At 41.3% G+C, this 17,921-nt stretch overlaps 1 protein-coding gene across 3 annotated transcripts; it reads right to left on the bottom strand.

Moving 5' to 3' along the window:
• Positions 1-1,973: 1,973 nt before the first annotated feature.
• Positions 1,974-17,330, bottom strand: FBXL3 (F-box and leucine rich repeat protein 3). Of its 3 annotated transcripts, none has more exons than XM_004577418.4 (5): positions 17,108-17,330; positions 12,327-12,672; positions 10,059-10,181; positions 7,326-7,497; positions 1,974-3,613 (listed from the first exon to the last, which is right to left on the bottom strand). In XM_004577418.4, the coding sequence occupies exons 2-5, from the start codon at positions 12,669-12,671 to the stop codon at positions 2,970-2,972; spliced, it is 1,284 nt and encodes a 427-aa protein (XP_004577475.1). In that variant the 5' UTR covers position 12,672; positions 17,108-17,330; the 3' UTR covers positions 1,974-2,969. The 3 variants fall into 3 exon arrangements, with proteins under 3 accessions (XP_004577475.1, XP_036349269.1, XP_058526594.1); XM_036493376.2 differs by having other exon boundaries at positions 12,471-12,672; positions 17,290-17,312; XM_058670611.1 differs by having other exon boundaries at positions 17,290-17,311.
• Between the last annotated feature and the right edge of the window lie 591 nt (positions 17,331-17,921).

Below are 17,921 nucleotides of genomic sequence, written 5' to 3'. Positions count from 1 at the left end.
TACCATTATTTTTGAAAAGCATACTTTATAAAGAAAATATTTCATTCTTAGGAAGGTCGTCTATTTAGGACTTTTAGCTTCCATAACTATTGAGACACTTTCTAAAAGTCAAACTACTGTAGAAAGCCATTTCAAGTATTACTGTATTCCACTAGGAGTAAATCATTGCTAATTCATCTTAGGAGGGGAAGAACTATTAGCAATAGAGTCCAGAATCAACACTTATAGAATTTCAAAAAGAAAGAAATATGGCCCCAAACTTTGTAGTTTTACAGACTCTAAAATGCATGGATCACCCTTATTGATATGAAAGTAATATAAAATGCTACTTAAATAATATAAAAATCAGTTCAACCAAATTAACAATCACAAAACTGCAATATTTTTCTATTAAAATTTTCCAGTTCACTGAGCAATATTTATTTACTTGAAAATATGATTATGAACTTAAACACAGCCTCTTTAAAATTTACTGTTTAAGATTCCAGAGTGAAGTACCACTTCAATAAAATTGATCTCCATCCAGTGTTCAAAACCCGCAAAGCCAAACGGAGACTGCAGTTGAGAAGGAAGAATTCCCGCAACACACAGAGCTCTGTAAAGAGCCCTCCGTTCCTTGCCCTACAGAGTCTCATCGATTCCCCTCCCCGAGAGCCTTCTCCCTCTTCTGGAGACCCGAGTTCTCAGGATATTCCATCCCCGGAAGCAAAGGCTCTTTCAATATCTCCTGCAGAAGACATTCTTGAAGCCAGCCTTGCTGCAGGAAATTACTTAGGAAAATCTCCCCCTGCCAGCACAACCCAGGGGCATCCATTGGCCGCTGGTTCCCCTGAAATTGCCCCCAACTCAGTAGTGGTGACCGAGAAAATGCAACGGGGGAACCCTAACATGGGCAAGGACATCCCCTCCATGCCCACAGGCATTACTTACCCCTTGCAGTCATCCCCAGGGGACCAGTTGGAAAGTCAACTGAACCAGCAGCTACGGTCCCTCATCCCCAATAATGATGTGAGAAAGTTCATCTCACACATAATCCATACTCTGCAAATGGACTGTGCGGACCCCCAGGTGCAGCTGTCCTGTGCCAAGCTCATCTCCAGCACGGGCCTCCTCATGAAGTTCCTCAGTGAGCAGCAGCCAGTAAAGGCGGCCAAGGTAGAATGGGACGCAGACCGATGGGAAGAAGAGAACTACATCAGTGAGAGCCCAGGACGCCAGAGTGATGCGGTAACGATCGAGTCAACTGAGCTCAAAAAAAAAGTCCCAAGATACACCCTTCACAAAACACTCATCATGGCAATATCTGTCACTGTAGCAATGGTGATCTTAATAATGGGAGCCTGTCTCGTTGGGATTTACTCTCACAGGGCAAGACCTGTAGATATAGAAAAAGGTCTAAGCGATGACTTCTTCGAATCACCCAAGAAACATAATAAGCAGGTGGGCTTCTGGGTGAGGTGGCTGCACTGGCTGAGGGGTGACTACAAACCCCGCCACGTTGCAAACAAAGAGGTGATTCAAAACCTCTACTTTGAAACCTCTGACGAGGAGGCAATCTTCATCAAACGGGCAAGGTCTGCACACTGGCAAGGACAGAGCGGGGGCTGGTCCTAGGCTGTCCACACTGGGGTCCAGGCTGAAGAGCCAGCTGCTGCCCACAGAAAAGTTGGAAGTGCACAAGGAAACAGAAACTCACAAGGCCTCTTTAAGCCTAGAGGCAGAACAAGCAACTTTCATTGCTATTTTTAAGATTTTTTTTTTAAAGAATTATTTATTTATTTATTTTATTGAGAAGTCCGATTTTTTTGTTGTTGATTATTTTGCATTGTGTGCCAGTTTCGTGGGCTCTGGGAGTCCCCCTACCCCTCCCCACGCCCCTCCCCCCTGGTGGATTCCTCCACTTTGATGCAGTGTTGCAGTTCGGGTTCAGTCAAGATTCTTTCCTTGCAAACATAAAAAAAGAAAAAAAAATGTACTGTTTATACTAAACTGTACAGTGGCACTCCTTTTATGGTTTTTAAAATTCTACTTAAAACTATATAATTCCAAAATGGAAAAAAAGACCCATCACTAAAATTCACTGGGAACTAGTATTCTTTCTTGGAAACAACTTCTAAACCTTTTAAAGTTCCAGCCTTAATTATTTTCAATTTGGCTTTTAAAAGTAGATAAGCTTTTCATTTTGATTACTGTATAATACTTCAGAACTAGTTTAAACAAAAGATAAAGAAAACCAAAAAGAAATGGTAAAGCATTCCTTACTTTTTACATACAATACCTCAACTGCCACATACAAAGTGACATCACAGAAGAGAACTTAAATGGTTTAGCAGATTACAGAGCAAACCTAGAAGTTTATACAAACCTAAACACTGTCTCCCTTACATTCCACCTATTTTTCTTTTAATTTGACCTTGGCTCTGTCTATTAACCACTGTGTGACATGTTTTCTAAGGGTTCCGATTACTTCTTTTTCTTTAAACTGCTTTGTAACATTTGAGAACATTCAATCTGTTTCATTAGATATGACATATCCATTTTTCTCACAAAATGCTCACTTTCCTGAGCTATATTAAACACCTTATAACAGGTGTATGTATAACTGAAGACCCTAAAATGTCAAGTTTACATTTTTAAAAAATGCATAGAGAACGTAACATTTCAAGAAACCTATTAGTGCTCATTTTTTGGATATTAAAATATATAGGTTTTGTATCCTTCAGCCTGTAAACTGTTTAATCTTTATTACTGGTTATTACTTCTACATCTGAAACTGCTTTTTGGAAATTTGATTGCTGTTATGCTAAAGAAACAAATGGAGTTTTCTGAAACAATCCTTATATACTCAACTGAAGTTGTCAAATTTCTTTGCCACAAAATAGAATTATGTCAGAACTACAACAAATAAACTTACAATACATTGGCTTGAAGTTAAGGTGCTATTTGTCATGCCCTATATCATGCGGTCTTTACCAAGTGGGCATCATGTCTGGAAACCACACCCTACCAAGATGTTTAGACACTTCCCAATGAATCTGCTCCAAATTATACTTTTGATCAGGAACCAACACTTCTTCCATAATGGATAACTGAGACAGGCGGCCACCACACATCTTCACAAATTCAACAAAGGCACTACATGAGACTTCACATTCCCCCAGTCCAATGGCTGACAAGTTTTTGCAACGTTCTGCGATGCGAATCAATTCTTCATCAAGTGGTCGTAATCCATTAGCACACACTACTAATTCAACTAGCCTAGGGCAGGTCATTCCCACACGGCCAAGCACATCCTTGCTGACTGATCTCCCAAAGTAAAGATGGGTGGCAGGTATTTCATAACGAAAGAATGGGTCAAATTCCTCTTCATATAAAAAAAAATACATCACTAAGTTCACTTTGGGTGAATGTTTGATGAAAGCATCCCAGCTGCTCTTCTGAATGGTATGGAAGTGTGTCTGCCCAGGATTCTCACTGACTACATCAATGCGCAAATGTTCTAACCGAACATGTTTTTCAGAAGACAAAGCAAGTAGCAACTCATCACTTAGTAAGTGGTAGTTCAGGGCCAGTTCTCGTAAGCCATGACACTGATCAGCCACGCAGAGGATACCTTGGAAGAAAAGCACAATTATTTCCAAGTTATTATACAAGTTCATCTATTCAAAACTTTAACCATGAACATATCCCACAAAATCTTGTTGTATTTCCCTTGCCACAAAGCTATGCATGATTAGTTGTAAAACTTAATTCTGAGATAAATCATAAGCATTTACAATTACAGATTTTCTAAAAGAAAATTGAACCAATTGAAAATTCTAATGAAATTCACTTACCAACTCAGAAAAATCGTAACATTAGGAAGTGTGTCATTTCAAAGTATTCCAGAACTAAGTTTATCCCAGTAATATCAGCATTTTTTACAAAATAATTATCACTAACACTAAACCTACAACTTAAATGAGAAAAATTACATGATTCCTCTAAGAGGTTAGACTCATTTTGAAATCCAAACCCTGATGCTAATAAAAAGACAAGACATAACCATATAAAACTGATTTACATAATGAAATGTATAAAATAAAATGTTTCCTTCAAATAATTAAGACTAATTGTTAACAGTATATAAAAAGCTTATTGGACTCGGCACAGTAGCCCAGTGGCTATAGTCCTTGCTTTGCATTTGCCAGAATCCCAACTAGGCACTGGTTTGTATCCTGGTTGCTCCACTTGCCATCATCCTCCTTGCTTACGGCCTGGGAAAGCTGTTGAGGATGGCCCAAATGGGCCTGCACCCACATGGGAGGCCTGGAAGAAGCTCCTGGCTACTGTCTCTCCTTCCCTCTGTAAATCTTCCTTTCCAATAAAAATAAATAAATCTTTAAAAAATAGCTTATCAAATTTTTAACAAAAATACTATGATCTCACTAGGTAAAAGAAGCAAAGATAACCAACCAACTCCATTAATGGAAATACATATTATGACACTAGAAACTTTAGCATACCCAGAAAGCGTTCCAGACATAGTTTTCTATACTTAGTGTACCATGTTTCCTAAACACCCCAAACTTTAACTCTAGCAACAGATGACTGCCAAAGAGTCATACTTGATCACTAAAGTGACCTTGCCTAAGAATCCTACCCCAAAAGGCACTCCGTAATAGCTGATAAATAACCTACTCAGTACATCTCTTAAAACAATGGAAAAAAACACAGTATTATCACCCACTGTTTACTGTCAAGTATAACTAGATACCAGATACCCACCAACACTGAAAATAAATCTAGAAAACCAGTTACTTCTAATTTAGAAGGCAGCTAGCTCAAAGTAGTAAAACTGGACTAATAACACAGGCTTAAATGACTCTTACATTCATACATTTACTGCTTATAAAAGGTAAAGGCCACCACGAGGTAAAAACTTTGCAGCAATGGGAGAAGATAAAATAGAAAAACTCAATCACTAGGAGGAGAGCCATCATAAGAGGGAGGAATTGATAACAATGCTCTAGTATTCAGCTACTGCTACGTTCTCCAAGAGGTACGTATGTCTTCTATCAAGGGAACACATAGCCATTCTTTGTAGTCTCCAAAAGGTTGATTTACAGAGACAACACGTGGAAAATGGTAATCAAAAATGAAAACGAATTTTGAGGTACCACTTATTAACTAGTAAGGGGGTTACAGAAGCATGACACTAAAAACAGTTCCCAATATTCCATGCCCTAACACCTGACATCTGTGAACAGAAGATACCACACCCATGATTATATATCTGTGGCAGAACTGACCCATAAAAATATTATCTGATCTAATCACATGAGCCCTTTAGCAAGTTTTTCTTCTGGCACTGCAGCATAGAAAATTAAGAGATCTGAAGGAGGAGAATATTTAGTCCAAAGTTTAGTGAGACATTCTAGAGCACAGAGCTACTGGAATTTAACAAAACAGCTCTGAAGTTCCAGAGACACCCAGAATAGGGGGTACTAACATACAGATCACAACCTAAAGCCAACGAAGATGAAATCACCCACAGTACAAAAAAGTCACACAGAACACAAGTAAAACATCACAATGTAAGGGGTGAAAAGAGAAACCAGCAAAGAAAACAGAAGGAAAATCAGAAAGAAATATCAGGAGTATAATAACAAAAAAAGAACAGTTATTAAGTATCAAAATTAATAGACAATATGATGACTACATGAAATGGGGGACCAGTTTAATAAAATGTTCAGTGGAGCAGGTAATAGTCCATAATTTCAACTTAGAAACACTGTCCAAATACGCAAAACACAATGAAAACATAGGAACATGTTCAGTTTTAAATTAAAATCTCACGTGGTTATATCCAATTAAAAACATTACCAAGTGATACTTCTTTCTCCTTCCTTCCTGAACAATTTCTGCCAAAGCCATCAGATGGGACCAACTTACACTATGCTATCAGAACTCCAGTGCACACGTGAGAGAACACTGAGCTCACTGTGTCGGACACCAGGGCTCTGAGCCCTTTACACAAGGAGGCAAATGCTGTGACCTCCTGAACACTATAGAAACACACAGGTCAGACTAACCCCAGAATAGGAGGACAATTACAACTGCTAACACAGAGCTGAAACTAAAGGCTGCACTGTAGCCAGATAAAGGGGCTCAACATTTTTAACAAGTGAGAAAGGGGAGAAAAAAAGTTTTAGAGTATTCCATAGCACACAATGTATTTAACACTACAGAAAGGTACAAACTGCAAACACGGGCAGTAAAATCTGCATGTGAGTACAACAGATAGATAGCCAGAGGTCAAGGTACAAAGGAACTTGTACAATATGAGGCTATGAAGTAGACTTAACTCCCACAAGCTGACATACACAGTACACAAAAGGTAATCAAGGTCACATGGGAAACAGCTACCAAAACATGCTTTTCCTTCTACTATTTCATTACCATCTCCCTAGCAGATGAGGCTAGGAAAACACAGCAGTGAACTTTGGACAGTCCCATTACCAACATCCTTGTGGGAGAATAGGGGAAAAAAAGCAAATAACTTTCATTCAAAAGAAAATCATTCCCTTGGGAAAAAGGCAAGGTTTAGTCACCAAAAAAAAAACCAAAAAAAGGGTACAAAGTAGTTTGTAAAGAGATCAAAGACATAATGCTGTCACTTCAAGAACAGGTTTATTAAACACAGCTAAACATCGGAAGGAATGTCAGTGGCAGAACTTATGAAGGCAGCAGAGAGTAATACGAAATGCATGTTTATTTTTAAATATGAGCTACCTGGAATTACATACAAAATATAAAACAAACACTGCAGTGATACTCAGAAAATTCCATGAAAGAGGTATTAGAAAGAGCTTTTATGACATTCCTTCATTTGATGGGTTCTTGGCCCCTAAATTCAACTCAGGGAAAGCAATGTAAGTAAAAAAGTATAAGGCAGTCATTTAAGAACAGCTCTTCACTCTTTTACAGAAAATAAAAGCAATTCTGTAACCGTTAGACTCAAAATCCTACCCGTTAACTCAATTACAATTAGAAGAAATGCTACTTCACCTAAAAAGGCACATTAGGCTAACCTCCTATTTAATTTGATTCACATTCCCTTACATACTGTACAGAAATGGTCAAGTATGATTAGAAAATAAGCTCAAAGTCAGCATCTAAGCTACAGAATTTAGGGTAATTTATGATGACACTAAAAACATTTTAATGCAAAAGAGAGGAAATCATCCCATGAACAATCTACCTTTAACATTAATGATCAGTTTTTTGAAGTGGATAAACATATCAGTGTATTTTCATGTGTCTGATAAACACACACGCTATACCTGCTGGAGAGACATGTGGACAGCTGCTCATCTTCAGCAGCTTGAGTGTATCACTGTTGTTGGCGACCAACACCTTGAGGGAGGGATCATCCACAGGGGTATCATCTATCTTAAGCGAGGACAGGGATTTGGAATTTACAAACACAACCGTCAGTGCAGAGATAAAGTGAGACTGAAAAGCAAAAAAATAAATAAATAAAACATTTTTCATTTTTATATCTGATCAATCAGGAGTTTTCATTTTAATACAAGTGACACATATGAATCCTAATTATGTATTTCATAACTGCATTAGGGGAAGCAACTCTTCAGTCGGCTGTGGCAAGAGGAATCTTTACAAAGTCCAGAATACATGTGTTCTATGAAAAATTTTATAATATTCCATAGCAAAAATCGTCAAGTTCTTTGTCCCTCCCCCCCGACTACCTTCTTAAAGCACTCTCTTAAGGTAACTGAATGCTGTCTTGGAGAAGAACATTTCCATCCTGGGGAGGGAAGAGGGGATGTCAAGGCCTAGGAACCCTCAACCACAGCACCCACTGGTAAGTCAAAGAGAGTTGAGCAACTCCAGTTGAGAACACCTTTCAGGCACTTCAACAAATACGAACCCCCTTTTTCCATCTATAACTCCAAGCTACACAGCACTGAATGTTAAAAATAGTAATAACTACTGACACAATCATTCAAAACAAATTAGTTACCAACCAACCCAAAAGCCAGGCAAGACTGATTTGGAATACAGAAGCTCACTTAAAATGTACTTAGGACCTTAAAAAGAACAGATGCTCTTGCCCATATCCTTTATTTAACACCGGGAGAAAACATGTTCAGATTCAATGAAGTTTTTTTTTTTTTTTTTTTGGAGAAGCAGAAAGACCGAGACAGAGAATGCACTGAAAAATTAATTTAAAAACTTTAAAAACCAACTGGCAATATATTTGGCTACTACCAAAAACTCCAGCACCTGGGTTAAAATATATCTAGATTTAGTAATATTACTTTCTCAAGCCATGTCAGTAAATTAAACTGCTAGCTATTTAAAAAGGTATTTATACTTTAAATATGTGTTGTGCTCAGAAAAGGAAACCATCAAATTACTATTTGCTATTACTCAGCATCAGCAGCCTTTCTCAGCTATCTCTAGAAACACATCCTTCTTCTCCATTTTCACAGTAGTGTGAGACAGGCTAATGTTAAAATCACACAAGATCGGGCCCGGCGCGGTGGCCTAACAGCTGGGGTCCTTGACTTGCATGTGCTGGGATCCCATGTGGGCACTAGTTCTAATCCCAGCGGCCCTGCTTCCCATCCAGCTCCCTGCTTGCGGCCTGGAAAAGCAGTCGAGAATAGCCCAAGCCCTTGAGACCCTCCACCCGCGGGGGACACCCCAAGGAAGCTCCTGGCTCGCTGTTTCGGACAGCACAGCTTTGGCCTTGTGGCCACTTGGAGAGTGAATCAACAGATGGAAGATCTTCCTCTCTCTCTTCCCTCTATATATCTGACTTTCCAATAAAAATAAATAAATCTTTTTAAAAAAATCACACAAGATCATGTTAAAATATACAGTAATACATTTAACACTCTGCAAAAATAGTTACTTAAGCAAAACCTATACACTGAAGAATACTCCAGAATAAATCCTTACATTTTGTAAGCAGGCAGTCTCTGCTCTCAATGTTGCCCTGCTCTGCTTTGCTTTGATTTTAATTTCACCAATCTGCTCTGAAAGTACTAAAGACTCACCTGTGGAATCTTTTCTAATATGCTTGTTTCCCACCCTTATTTACTTACTTTACCTTTAGCACTTTTTTCTCCTATTTTAAAATTTATATTTATTTTTATTGGAAAGGAAGATCTACAGAGAAAAGGAGACACAAGGATCCTCCATCCACTGGTCTACTCCCCAAGTAGCCACAACAGCTAGAGCTGAGCTTATCTGAAGTCAGGAGCCAGGAGCTTCTTCTGGATATCCCAGATGGGCGCAGGGTTTCAAGGCTTTGGGCCATAGTCCACTGCTTTTCCAGGCCACAAGCAGAGAGAAAGGTGAGAAGTGGAGCAGTCAGGACACAAACCAGCATCCATATGGGAGTCTGGTGCTTGAAGGGAGAGGATTAGTCAATTGAGCCATTGTGCAGGGCCTGTTTTAGCACTTCCTACAGCATCCTCTGTAAAATCATTTACCCTTTATTTAATCTTAGCAAAGAAGCAGCACAAATTGATTCTTTAAAACCTTTTTTAAAAATAACATTTCTCAGGCCCGGCAGCGTGGCCTAGCGGCTAAAGTCCTCGCCTTGAACGCCCCGGGATCCATATGGGTGCCGGTTCTAATCCCGGCAGCTCCACTTCCCATCCAGCTCCCTGCTTGTGGCCTGGGAAAGCAGTTGAGGACGGCCCAATGCATTGGACACTGCACCCTCGTGGGAGACCCGGAAGAGGTTCCTGGTTCCTGGCTTCGGATCGGTGCGCACCGGCCGTTGAGGCTCACTTGGGGAGTGAATCATTGGACGGAAGATCTTCCTCTCTGTCTCTCCTCCTCTCTGTATATCTGACTTTGTAATAAAAATAAACCTTTAAAAAAAAATAACATTTCTGAACATTCTAAACAGTAACTGGCTTTCCATCATATGTACTACTGTTACTGTTTTTCTTTACATTCTCCTTGTTACCTGAAAACATGGCAGGTTTTCACCAAACACCTCTGCTAACAGCTAATAAAACAAAATGGGCAGATACCTTTGGTAAATCCATAAAGCTTGGCCGAGCAGTTGAAATAAGCCCAAGTGTTTTTAAAGAACAATTCACAAGTTGTGATAATATATCACAAGCCGCTTCAGCTGACTCTTTGCTGCTGTCCACCTTAGAAAAGAAAACAACTTTCACTCTCACACATATTTGCAACCCTTCGTGCTTAGTTCTACAGAAGCAACACATTTGTTAGTCTATTGCACTTAATATAAAGAACATTGTTTTAACCTCCTACAAATTCAGCCACTTCTGAGTTCCTCTGAAAAACAAGTGTAATTGTAAAAGCAGCTTCCACTGTAACACGTATGTTTAATCTTGAAATAACTGCTTTAAGTTGATATATTTAAAACTGACTACATAACTCATAGACTAATTATTTTTTAGTATTTGAAAAATAATCCTATCTGGTAGATTAATAAAACATGTAAACACAATGTCTACGGTACACATTTCAAGGCAGCAGGAACTGAGTAACTGACTACTCAGACTGTTCAGATGGATCACAACATGGTACCCATCATTAATATTTTTTAATGGAAACATAAACATACAGTAAAATGAAAGTGTAGAGCCAGTAAAGCAAGAAAATCTGAAACAAGAAGTAGTTGCTCTCACACATTCTCCTGCCTGGACATCCCCAGAGAGACAGGTGATAGGACCAAAAACTCCCTCAAGGAGAGGTTCCAATACATCAGTTGTTCCCAAAGACAAAAAGCATTGCAAACAAAACAATCAAAAGTAATATCAATTATGTCTAGATTCATATATAATACTTTATCCCCCAGGGTTTCCAGTAGTAAAGCTAAGACTAACTTATATTACAATTTGAGGACTACAAGTTTCTTTACACTTGACAGTTCACCTAAGGCAATTCCCAGACCAGGAGCAGCAGCATCACCTGGATGCTTGTTAACATGTTTAAAATGTCATATTCAACCAAGACCATCTCAGTCAGAAATTTCAAAGGTGAGAACCAACTGACTTTACAAGCCCTTTAAGTGGTTGTGTGGCACAAAAGTTTGTGAACCACTACTCAGACATAACTAACTATATGCCTCCTTGGTCTACACTCTATGATTACTCATATTTTCAGGCAAGCCCAGAGATGGCTCTTTTCTGGTACATAAATCAGAAGTTATTTCCCCAGGAAAATAAACCAAAAAAAAAAGCACTTACAATATGACTAGTTTTAGGAGGATTATACATGCTGGATACAACTGAATTGTGTCACAAAACTATAAAAGAATAAAACTGACCTAGTCAATTTTACTGGATGGAACTGGTCTTTAAGATCTACAGAGGAGTGTATTCTATTCTTTTACAGCATTTACATTAGAACAGTCAATACAACTCAGAAATGACTAAAACCAATGAGAAAGTTCTTTCAATTTCTTCCTTAAATACCAAATGAGGTGTTTCTGAATGTTTGCTTTCTCCACCACTACTACCCTATCCTTGCATACATTCAGTTAACTACCCACAGCACTTTTTTATTTGCTGTATTTGGCAAGTGCCTTTGTGCATTTTTCTGGGAGGGCTATAGAATACCCAATCATTATAATACCCCTTGGATAGACAAGACTCAACAAGTAATAATAACCTAAGAAGAAACGGCATACTTAGAGGGAAGACAAGTCTTTAGTTACATGGAAAACTTCTACGTTAAGGCCCATTGCTTACAGGTCTAACTCAGGCAGCGTAACATCCCAAAATGCCACCCCACCTCATTTATCTCATCACTGCATGATTTTCAATGGTGTCCCTTCCAGCAATGAAAACAAAAGGTTCTCTCTTTTGATGTTTTTCCAGGTATATTTCTCTCTATAATATATTCATCAAAATCTTCTGCATGAAGTTTCTTTGCTTTCTCTATATTCAAAACAAGCAAAGATCAGTCCTTGTTAGGTAGTTGTGGCAATCAAATACTACTCAATTAAAATTTCTCTGATTTTTATTTACTACATATTCTTCTTCCCTCAAGTTGGTAATAACTGACTGTTGTTAAGAGTTTGGTCAATAGTTTATGCTTATTTAATGTTTTCCTTTGCTTTCTCAAGTTTCTGATAATTACAGTTTAATAACGTAGCTCCAATAAACAACCACACTTATTTGTGACTGCTTCTAAGGAATCTAATAATTCTAAATTTTCAAGTATTTCCTCCTAAAAGACAAATATTTTAAAGATGTGAGATGTACTGGTTTATATCATGAGTCACTAAATGGTTTCTTTTCCAAAAGAAGAAGTTAAAGTATTACCTTGAAGCTGACATACTGTAGATGGTTCGAGTGTCTTTTAATAATCTGCTTGATCAGCTCTGGATGGGTGGCTTTCAAATAAGATGTGGCTGGCTGATTCAGTTCAAATTCAAAACATCTCCACAAGTCAGGCATGTGAAATACTTGGTTCCAGTTGCGGCAAACTTGCGAAGCATGAGCCCGATCAAGAAGAGGCAAATACTTAAACACATGGAGGATAATGTCCTGCAGGAGATTGCCCCAATCACAGTTCTGAGAATGCTCACTTGTAGTCCTCAGTTTCTTGGAATTCTCTACAGAACCTTCCTCTGATGAATTAAGATTGCTATCTCTTCCTCGTTTCATCCTAGTCAGAAAAATGCATCATTTTTTTATTATTACACATACTTTGAATATACTCAAAAAAACCTCATCCTTCTGTCGAAGAAATGTTTGTGTTGATGTAGACGAACATAAATACTAAGAACTAGACCAAGAATTTAAGGATATTATCAAAACAAAACCTAATGAAAAATACCAAGGGAGATCAACCAAGGTTGCACAAATGTCCTACAGTTTTAGCAGGTGTTTTCAAGAGGCAAAATCTATTATGGCTTTGAAACGAAACCAAGAACGTGTATCTCAAGCACTAAGTAGTCAATTACCTAAAATGAATATAAGAGGGAACCTAAAGGTTCTTGAAAGTCATCTGAGGACATGTGCTGTATTTCCTAAATCTTCAGAAAGGCTGTGAATTAAAGCAAGCTAACACAGTAGATTACTGTGACATACTGGACATTCCTGCCCTCTATTCAAAAAAACCAAAGCAATGCCTGCTCCGCATGCACAGTGCTGACTGCGGCTGCTCCTCTTCTAATGCACTTACTGTCACAATGTTTCTCTATTTCTGAACGACTTCTACATTTGTATTACCTTCATTCCACTTGTTTCTTTTCAAGAATCTTTTAATGATCTGATAACATTATGGTCAAACAAAATGGGATCTGGAAAAGGGTCCTACTTTTTATTGGCTATATAACTCAGAAAATTACTGACTTTCCTGGGCTCTGGTTTATAAAAGGGGCATAAGATAAGCAGTTCTGGGGCCAGGACAATGGCTCAAATGCTAATTCTTCACTGCAGCACTCGGCCCATGTGGGAGGCCCAGAAGAGGCTCCTGGCTGCTGGCTTCAGATCTCTGGCTGTTGTAGCAGTATGGGGGGTGAGCCAGCACATGCAGGACTTTTGTCTCTCCTCTCTGTAAATCTGCCTTGCGAATAAAAATAAATTTCCAAAAAAAGGAGTTTCTATGAAGAATTAAATATTACGGTTTCTAAAAGATCACTGAACTCTAACACAGAAAAGTAGTCCAGTATTAAAGAACAGAGCACAGTAAGAAGAAGTTACCTACCAGAACACAGAGAATAAGCCTTTTCTTTTAATGGGGTGTGTGTTGGTGTGTACATATGGCACGGAGAACACGCTTGGATATGATAAACACAAACTAGAAACAGATTCACCAAATAACTATTCCTGTTAATTTTGGATTTTCTTCTTTTTGGCACAAAGCTTTTCCTATCTATATTTTACACATTCTTGTTTAACATCAGTTAAACATCAGCATTATAGCAATTTTTTTAAAATCTTGATTTGTTACTTGGACAAGTATGGAAGGTTTTATAGTGAGGTAACTCTACATCCCTACTGGTATTCATATTTGGTTTAGAGCCCACAATACTTTGGTTTCCAGGAAGCAGTTCTGGCTGGTGTGGACCTAGCCTTGGCTTCAAAACCTACTGAAGGTTTTGTGGCCCAACTCTCTTATGCTACGTTAGTGCATAAAAATGTCTAAATCCCCTGTGGGATAAAGGATGTTCATGTGATTGACTGCAAATCATGTGTGTCTATATACTTCATGCACTCAAAGTTAGCAAAACTTGTGGAGGAGCTCAAGGCCATAGGGCAGACGCAGAACAGCAGAGCCCAGAGGCCAACATGTACAATAACCGCCCATCCTTCGTCCCTCTTTCTTATACTGCTGCCTATTCAAGTATGGGGAAAGGAAGGAAGAAAACAGTAATGAAACTGACAACAAAAGGGTAGTTTCATGAAAGACAGCCTGCCTGAATTTCAGACTTTTTTCAAAGTTGACTCGACAAACAGTAGTAATCTACTGTGTAATCTTTATTAAGATGTATGCATTCATTTGAAAGACAGAGTGCAAAGAAGAGTCAGATGAAAGATGTCTATCTGCTGGTTCACTCTCCACAGAACTGCAGGTTGGGGCAGGCTGGAGCCAGGGACCAAGAGCCTTCTTTGGGTCCAGCCCACATACCAAACAGATTGAAGGAACTGACCCATTATCCGCTGCTCCCCAGGCACACGAGCAAGCAGCTGGACTGCAAGCATTCCTTCCACGCAGCACTTTGGCTCAGGACACAACACTTGACTGTGCTTTTAATATAAAAAAAAAAAAAAAACAACTAATAATGATGTACTAACGTCCTAGTGGAGGCACAGAGAACACTGTCATTATGGCCCATTATCATGCTTTACTTACTCTGAAGGCTGACTTCAGTTTTAGCCTATGCGATCTGGGTCAAGCAATAGAGTCTGCTATCTAGGTTTACAGTTTTATCTTTTCTATCATAAACTGCTAATAATTTTGACAGAGATTCAAAAAATGCTAAAGTAGTTGTCTTAATCTATATGTATTAATAACAAAATGCTAATCACCTGTTTCCTGGAGAAATAATTAAAAAAAAACCCCTCCTATAACTGACTCCAGTTTCGTGCAAATGCACGTCCCAGGAGGCAGTGCTACCGGCGCTCCAGTAATTAGGCTGCTGTCCCTTCCACAGGTGAGCTGGGTTGCCTTCCAGGCTCCCAAGCCCAGCCCTAGTCCCACCATGCCCACCACAGGCATTGGGACACAATCAGCAGACCAAAGCTCACTCTCTCTCTCTGCTTCTCAGAGTAATAAAATTTTCAAAAGTAAATGAGTGAGATTAACAGTCTTAGTTACACAATGATTTTGCTAATACTTTTTGGTACTACCAATAGAAATCGTATCCTGTTCATTATCGTCCCATTTTGCAAGTACAGAGGGGGAAGATGACAAACGTGTTTAAGTTTGCAACACTAAATATGCATCTGTTGAAGTATATAAAAAGACCAGATGAGCATCAAAGCATTTTAAGCATTACTAGTTTATAAGTGATTGAAAAAAAAGTCTGGCAATCATTATCTTGTGACTGTAATGTGACATACTTCCACACGTTAAGCAATGGGAAATAATGTAAGGCCTCTCTACCTGCCTCATTTAAGAGCAGAGGGACAAGCAGGCACCTAATAGAACCTTCAAATGGCAACTTTTCCAAGCTGGCCTCATTTGTTCATACAAAAATTCACACTGCTTCCAAAAAAAAAAAAAAACTTTATTCAATGTTTACAAATGAAACTCTACAGAAAGTTAAACAATTTTTAAGCACCCATCGGTCTACAAATAGTCTACATGGCCACCTTTCTATCGCCTAGTTTGAGTCACCATGAATGCACCTCCCCATCTGAATCCAAAGACTAAACCGAAGGATGAACATCAGTAAGAGCTTCTAGAGAAACTAAAGCAAGAATCTGTAAAACTCTGACAGTTTGATTTTGTTCAAGTTTTCAGGGTTCCAAATCATGCAGTGCTGACCACTACAGCTTTTGGTGAGGGGCTAATATCACCAGTAGGTGCAAGAAAGCAATCTAATGAGAACAGACTAAATCCTGGTTCAGCTACACAGGAACTGGTGAGCTAACTTGACATTCCTGAAAACTCTAGGAGGAGTAGTAAACTCAGCCATCAATTACAAACAGCAGAGGCCAGTGGCCGGGCATCCTTCCACACACCCTTTTGTACAGCACACATGCAGTTTTATTAACAGTCTATTTGTATTTAGCTGTTTGGGCATCTCCGTCTGCACTAGAATCAAAATTAATACGCAATCTTTAACCGGAATACAATAAAACAAAAAGGAGGGACTAAGTCTCAAAGAATTAAACGGCACAGGGAGAATATAGGGGCTAAAATGTGCCTACTGGTCCGATACAGACTCCTGGGAGACGATGACAGTACGTCAAGAATAACAAACTTTTTTTTTCAAAGTTGGGGGAGGGTTCTAGCAAGAAACAAGGGCCACTTGATTGGAACCATTAACAGCCAAACAGTCACCACTCTCGCCTGCCTGCTTGGAGCTGCAGGCCCATCATTTCCTGGGCTGGCTTCCCATTGCCCGGTTGCAACCCCAGGTAGCCAGCCCTGCACGCGGAGCCAAACGCGCGGCTACCCGGCCCAAGCGGACCAAGTTTTCCACTAGGCTACGCAGCGAGGGCGACCCCGCCCGCGGCGCCACCTCCAAGGACGGACTCTCCCTGACGTTTCCAGCCGCCCAACTCTTGGCATGGGGGCGGGGTGCGGTTCTGACACCCCACTTTTTTATCCTTTCTCAAGCTAGCAGCAGAGCCCAGAGGTGCGCGAGCTCCCCGGTCCCGAACACCACCCCACATCCAGGGCCGCTGCCGCGCACGCACCACGCCTTGTTGACATGTTTTGAAGCAGGCACCGCGGGGAAACGCCCCCAAGCCAGCTCCAAGGTCTGGGAGCCGCGCCCCGCGTCCCCTCGGCCCCCCGCGCTCCCGAGAGGAGCTGTCACCCGGCGCCCTGGGCCCTGCGCCCCCGGCCCGCCCACAGCCGCTCCGCCGACCCTCCGGGCCCCGCCGAGGCAGCGGGGGCTCCGGCTCCGCCCCTCCGCCGTTACCTGCTGCCGGGGGCGGCTTCCCCCACACACCACCCCGGGCTCCGGGGACGGCGGCGGCGGGTCCTGCGGCTCTCACATGAGGCCCCCCGGGACCCCCGCTTCCCGCTCCTGCGGACGCGGCCCCCCGCGCTCCGCCCGCATCCGAGGCGCTGGTCCCCCGGCGGACGCCAACGCGGTTCCACCTTCGCGAGTCCGGCCACCCGACGAGACGCCTTCCCTCTCAGTCCCGGGACTGCCAGAGGACTGCCTGCTAGCGGACCGCGGCCACCACGCAGTTGCCCAGCTCCTCGGTCCAGACACCGAGTCCAAGATGGCGCCCGGAGCTCGCGGGCGCGCGCCTTCGCCGGCGCGTCTCCTCCCGCGGGGGGCGGGGCGAGCGCCGAGTCCCGCGGCGCGGCCTGACGGGAGCGCGCCGCGCGCGGCCGCCTGCCTCCCGGCTCTGGGAGAGGCGTCGTCCGCCTCGCTGGTGGAGACGTGACTCCTGTGCCCAAAGGGGATGTTTTGTTTGGGAGCTGAGCCTGGACGGGAGGGAGCTAACTCGACGGCGAAGCGACGGTCTGAGGTTCGGAGTGAGGAGGTGGAGCGGCCGAAATCAGGAAGGCGAGTTCCCGGAGCCCGCGGCGCTCCCAGCCAGCGAGGCTCCTCCGTATCCGGCGACAGCGACACACCTCCGCACCTGCGGGATGCAGTAGGGAACTCCCCGGGCTGGAGGCACAGCCAACGTGCAGCTGTGGAACAAGCTGGTGGCAGAAGGCTTTTGGAAATCAAATCGTCCCAATGTGTAGGTGCTATTCAATTCACTTGTTTGCAAAGC

The sequence above is a fragment of the Ochotona princeps genome, chromosome 12, assembly GCF_030435755.1.
Source record: "Ochotona princeps isolate mOchPri1 chromosome 12, mOchPri1.hap1, whole genome shotgun sequence".
Lineage (NCBI taxonomy): Eukaryota > Metazoa > Chordata > Mammalia > Lagomorpha > Ochotonidae > Ochotona > Ochotona princeps.
This window is presented reverse-complemented; position numbering and strand designations above follow the sequence as displayed.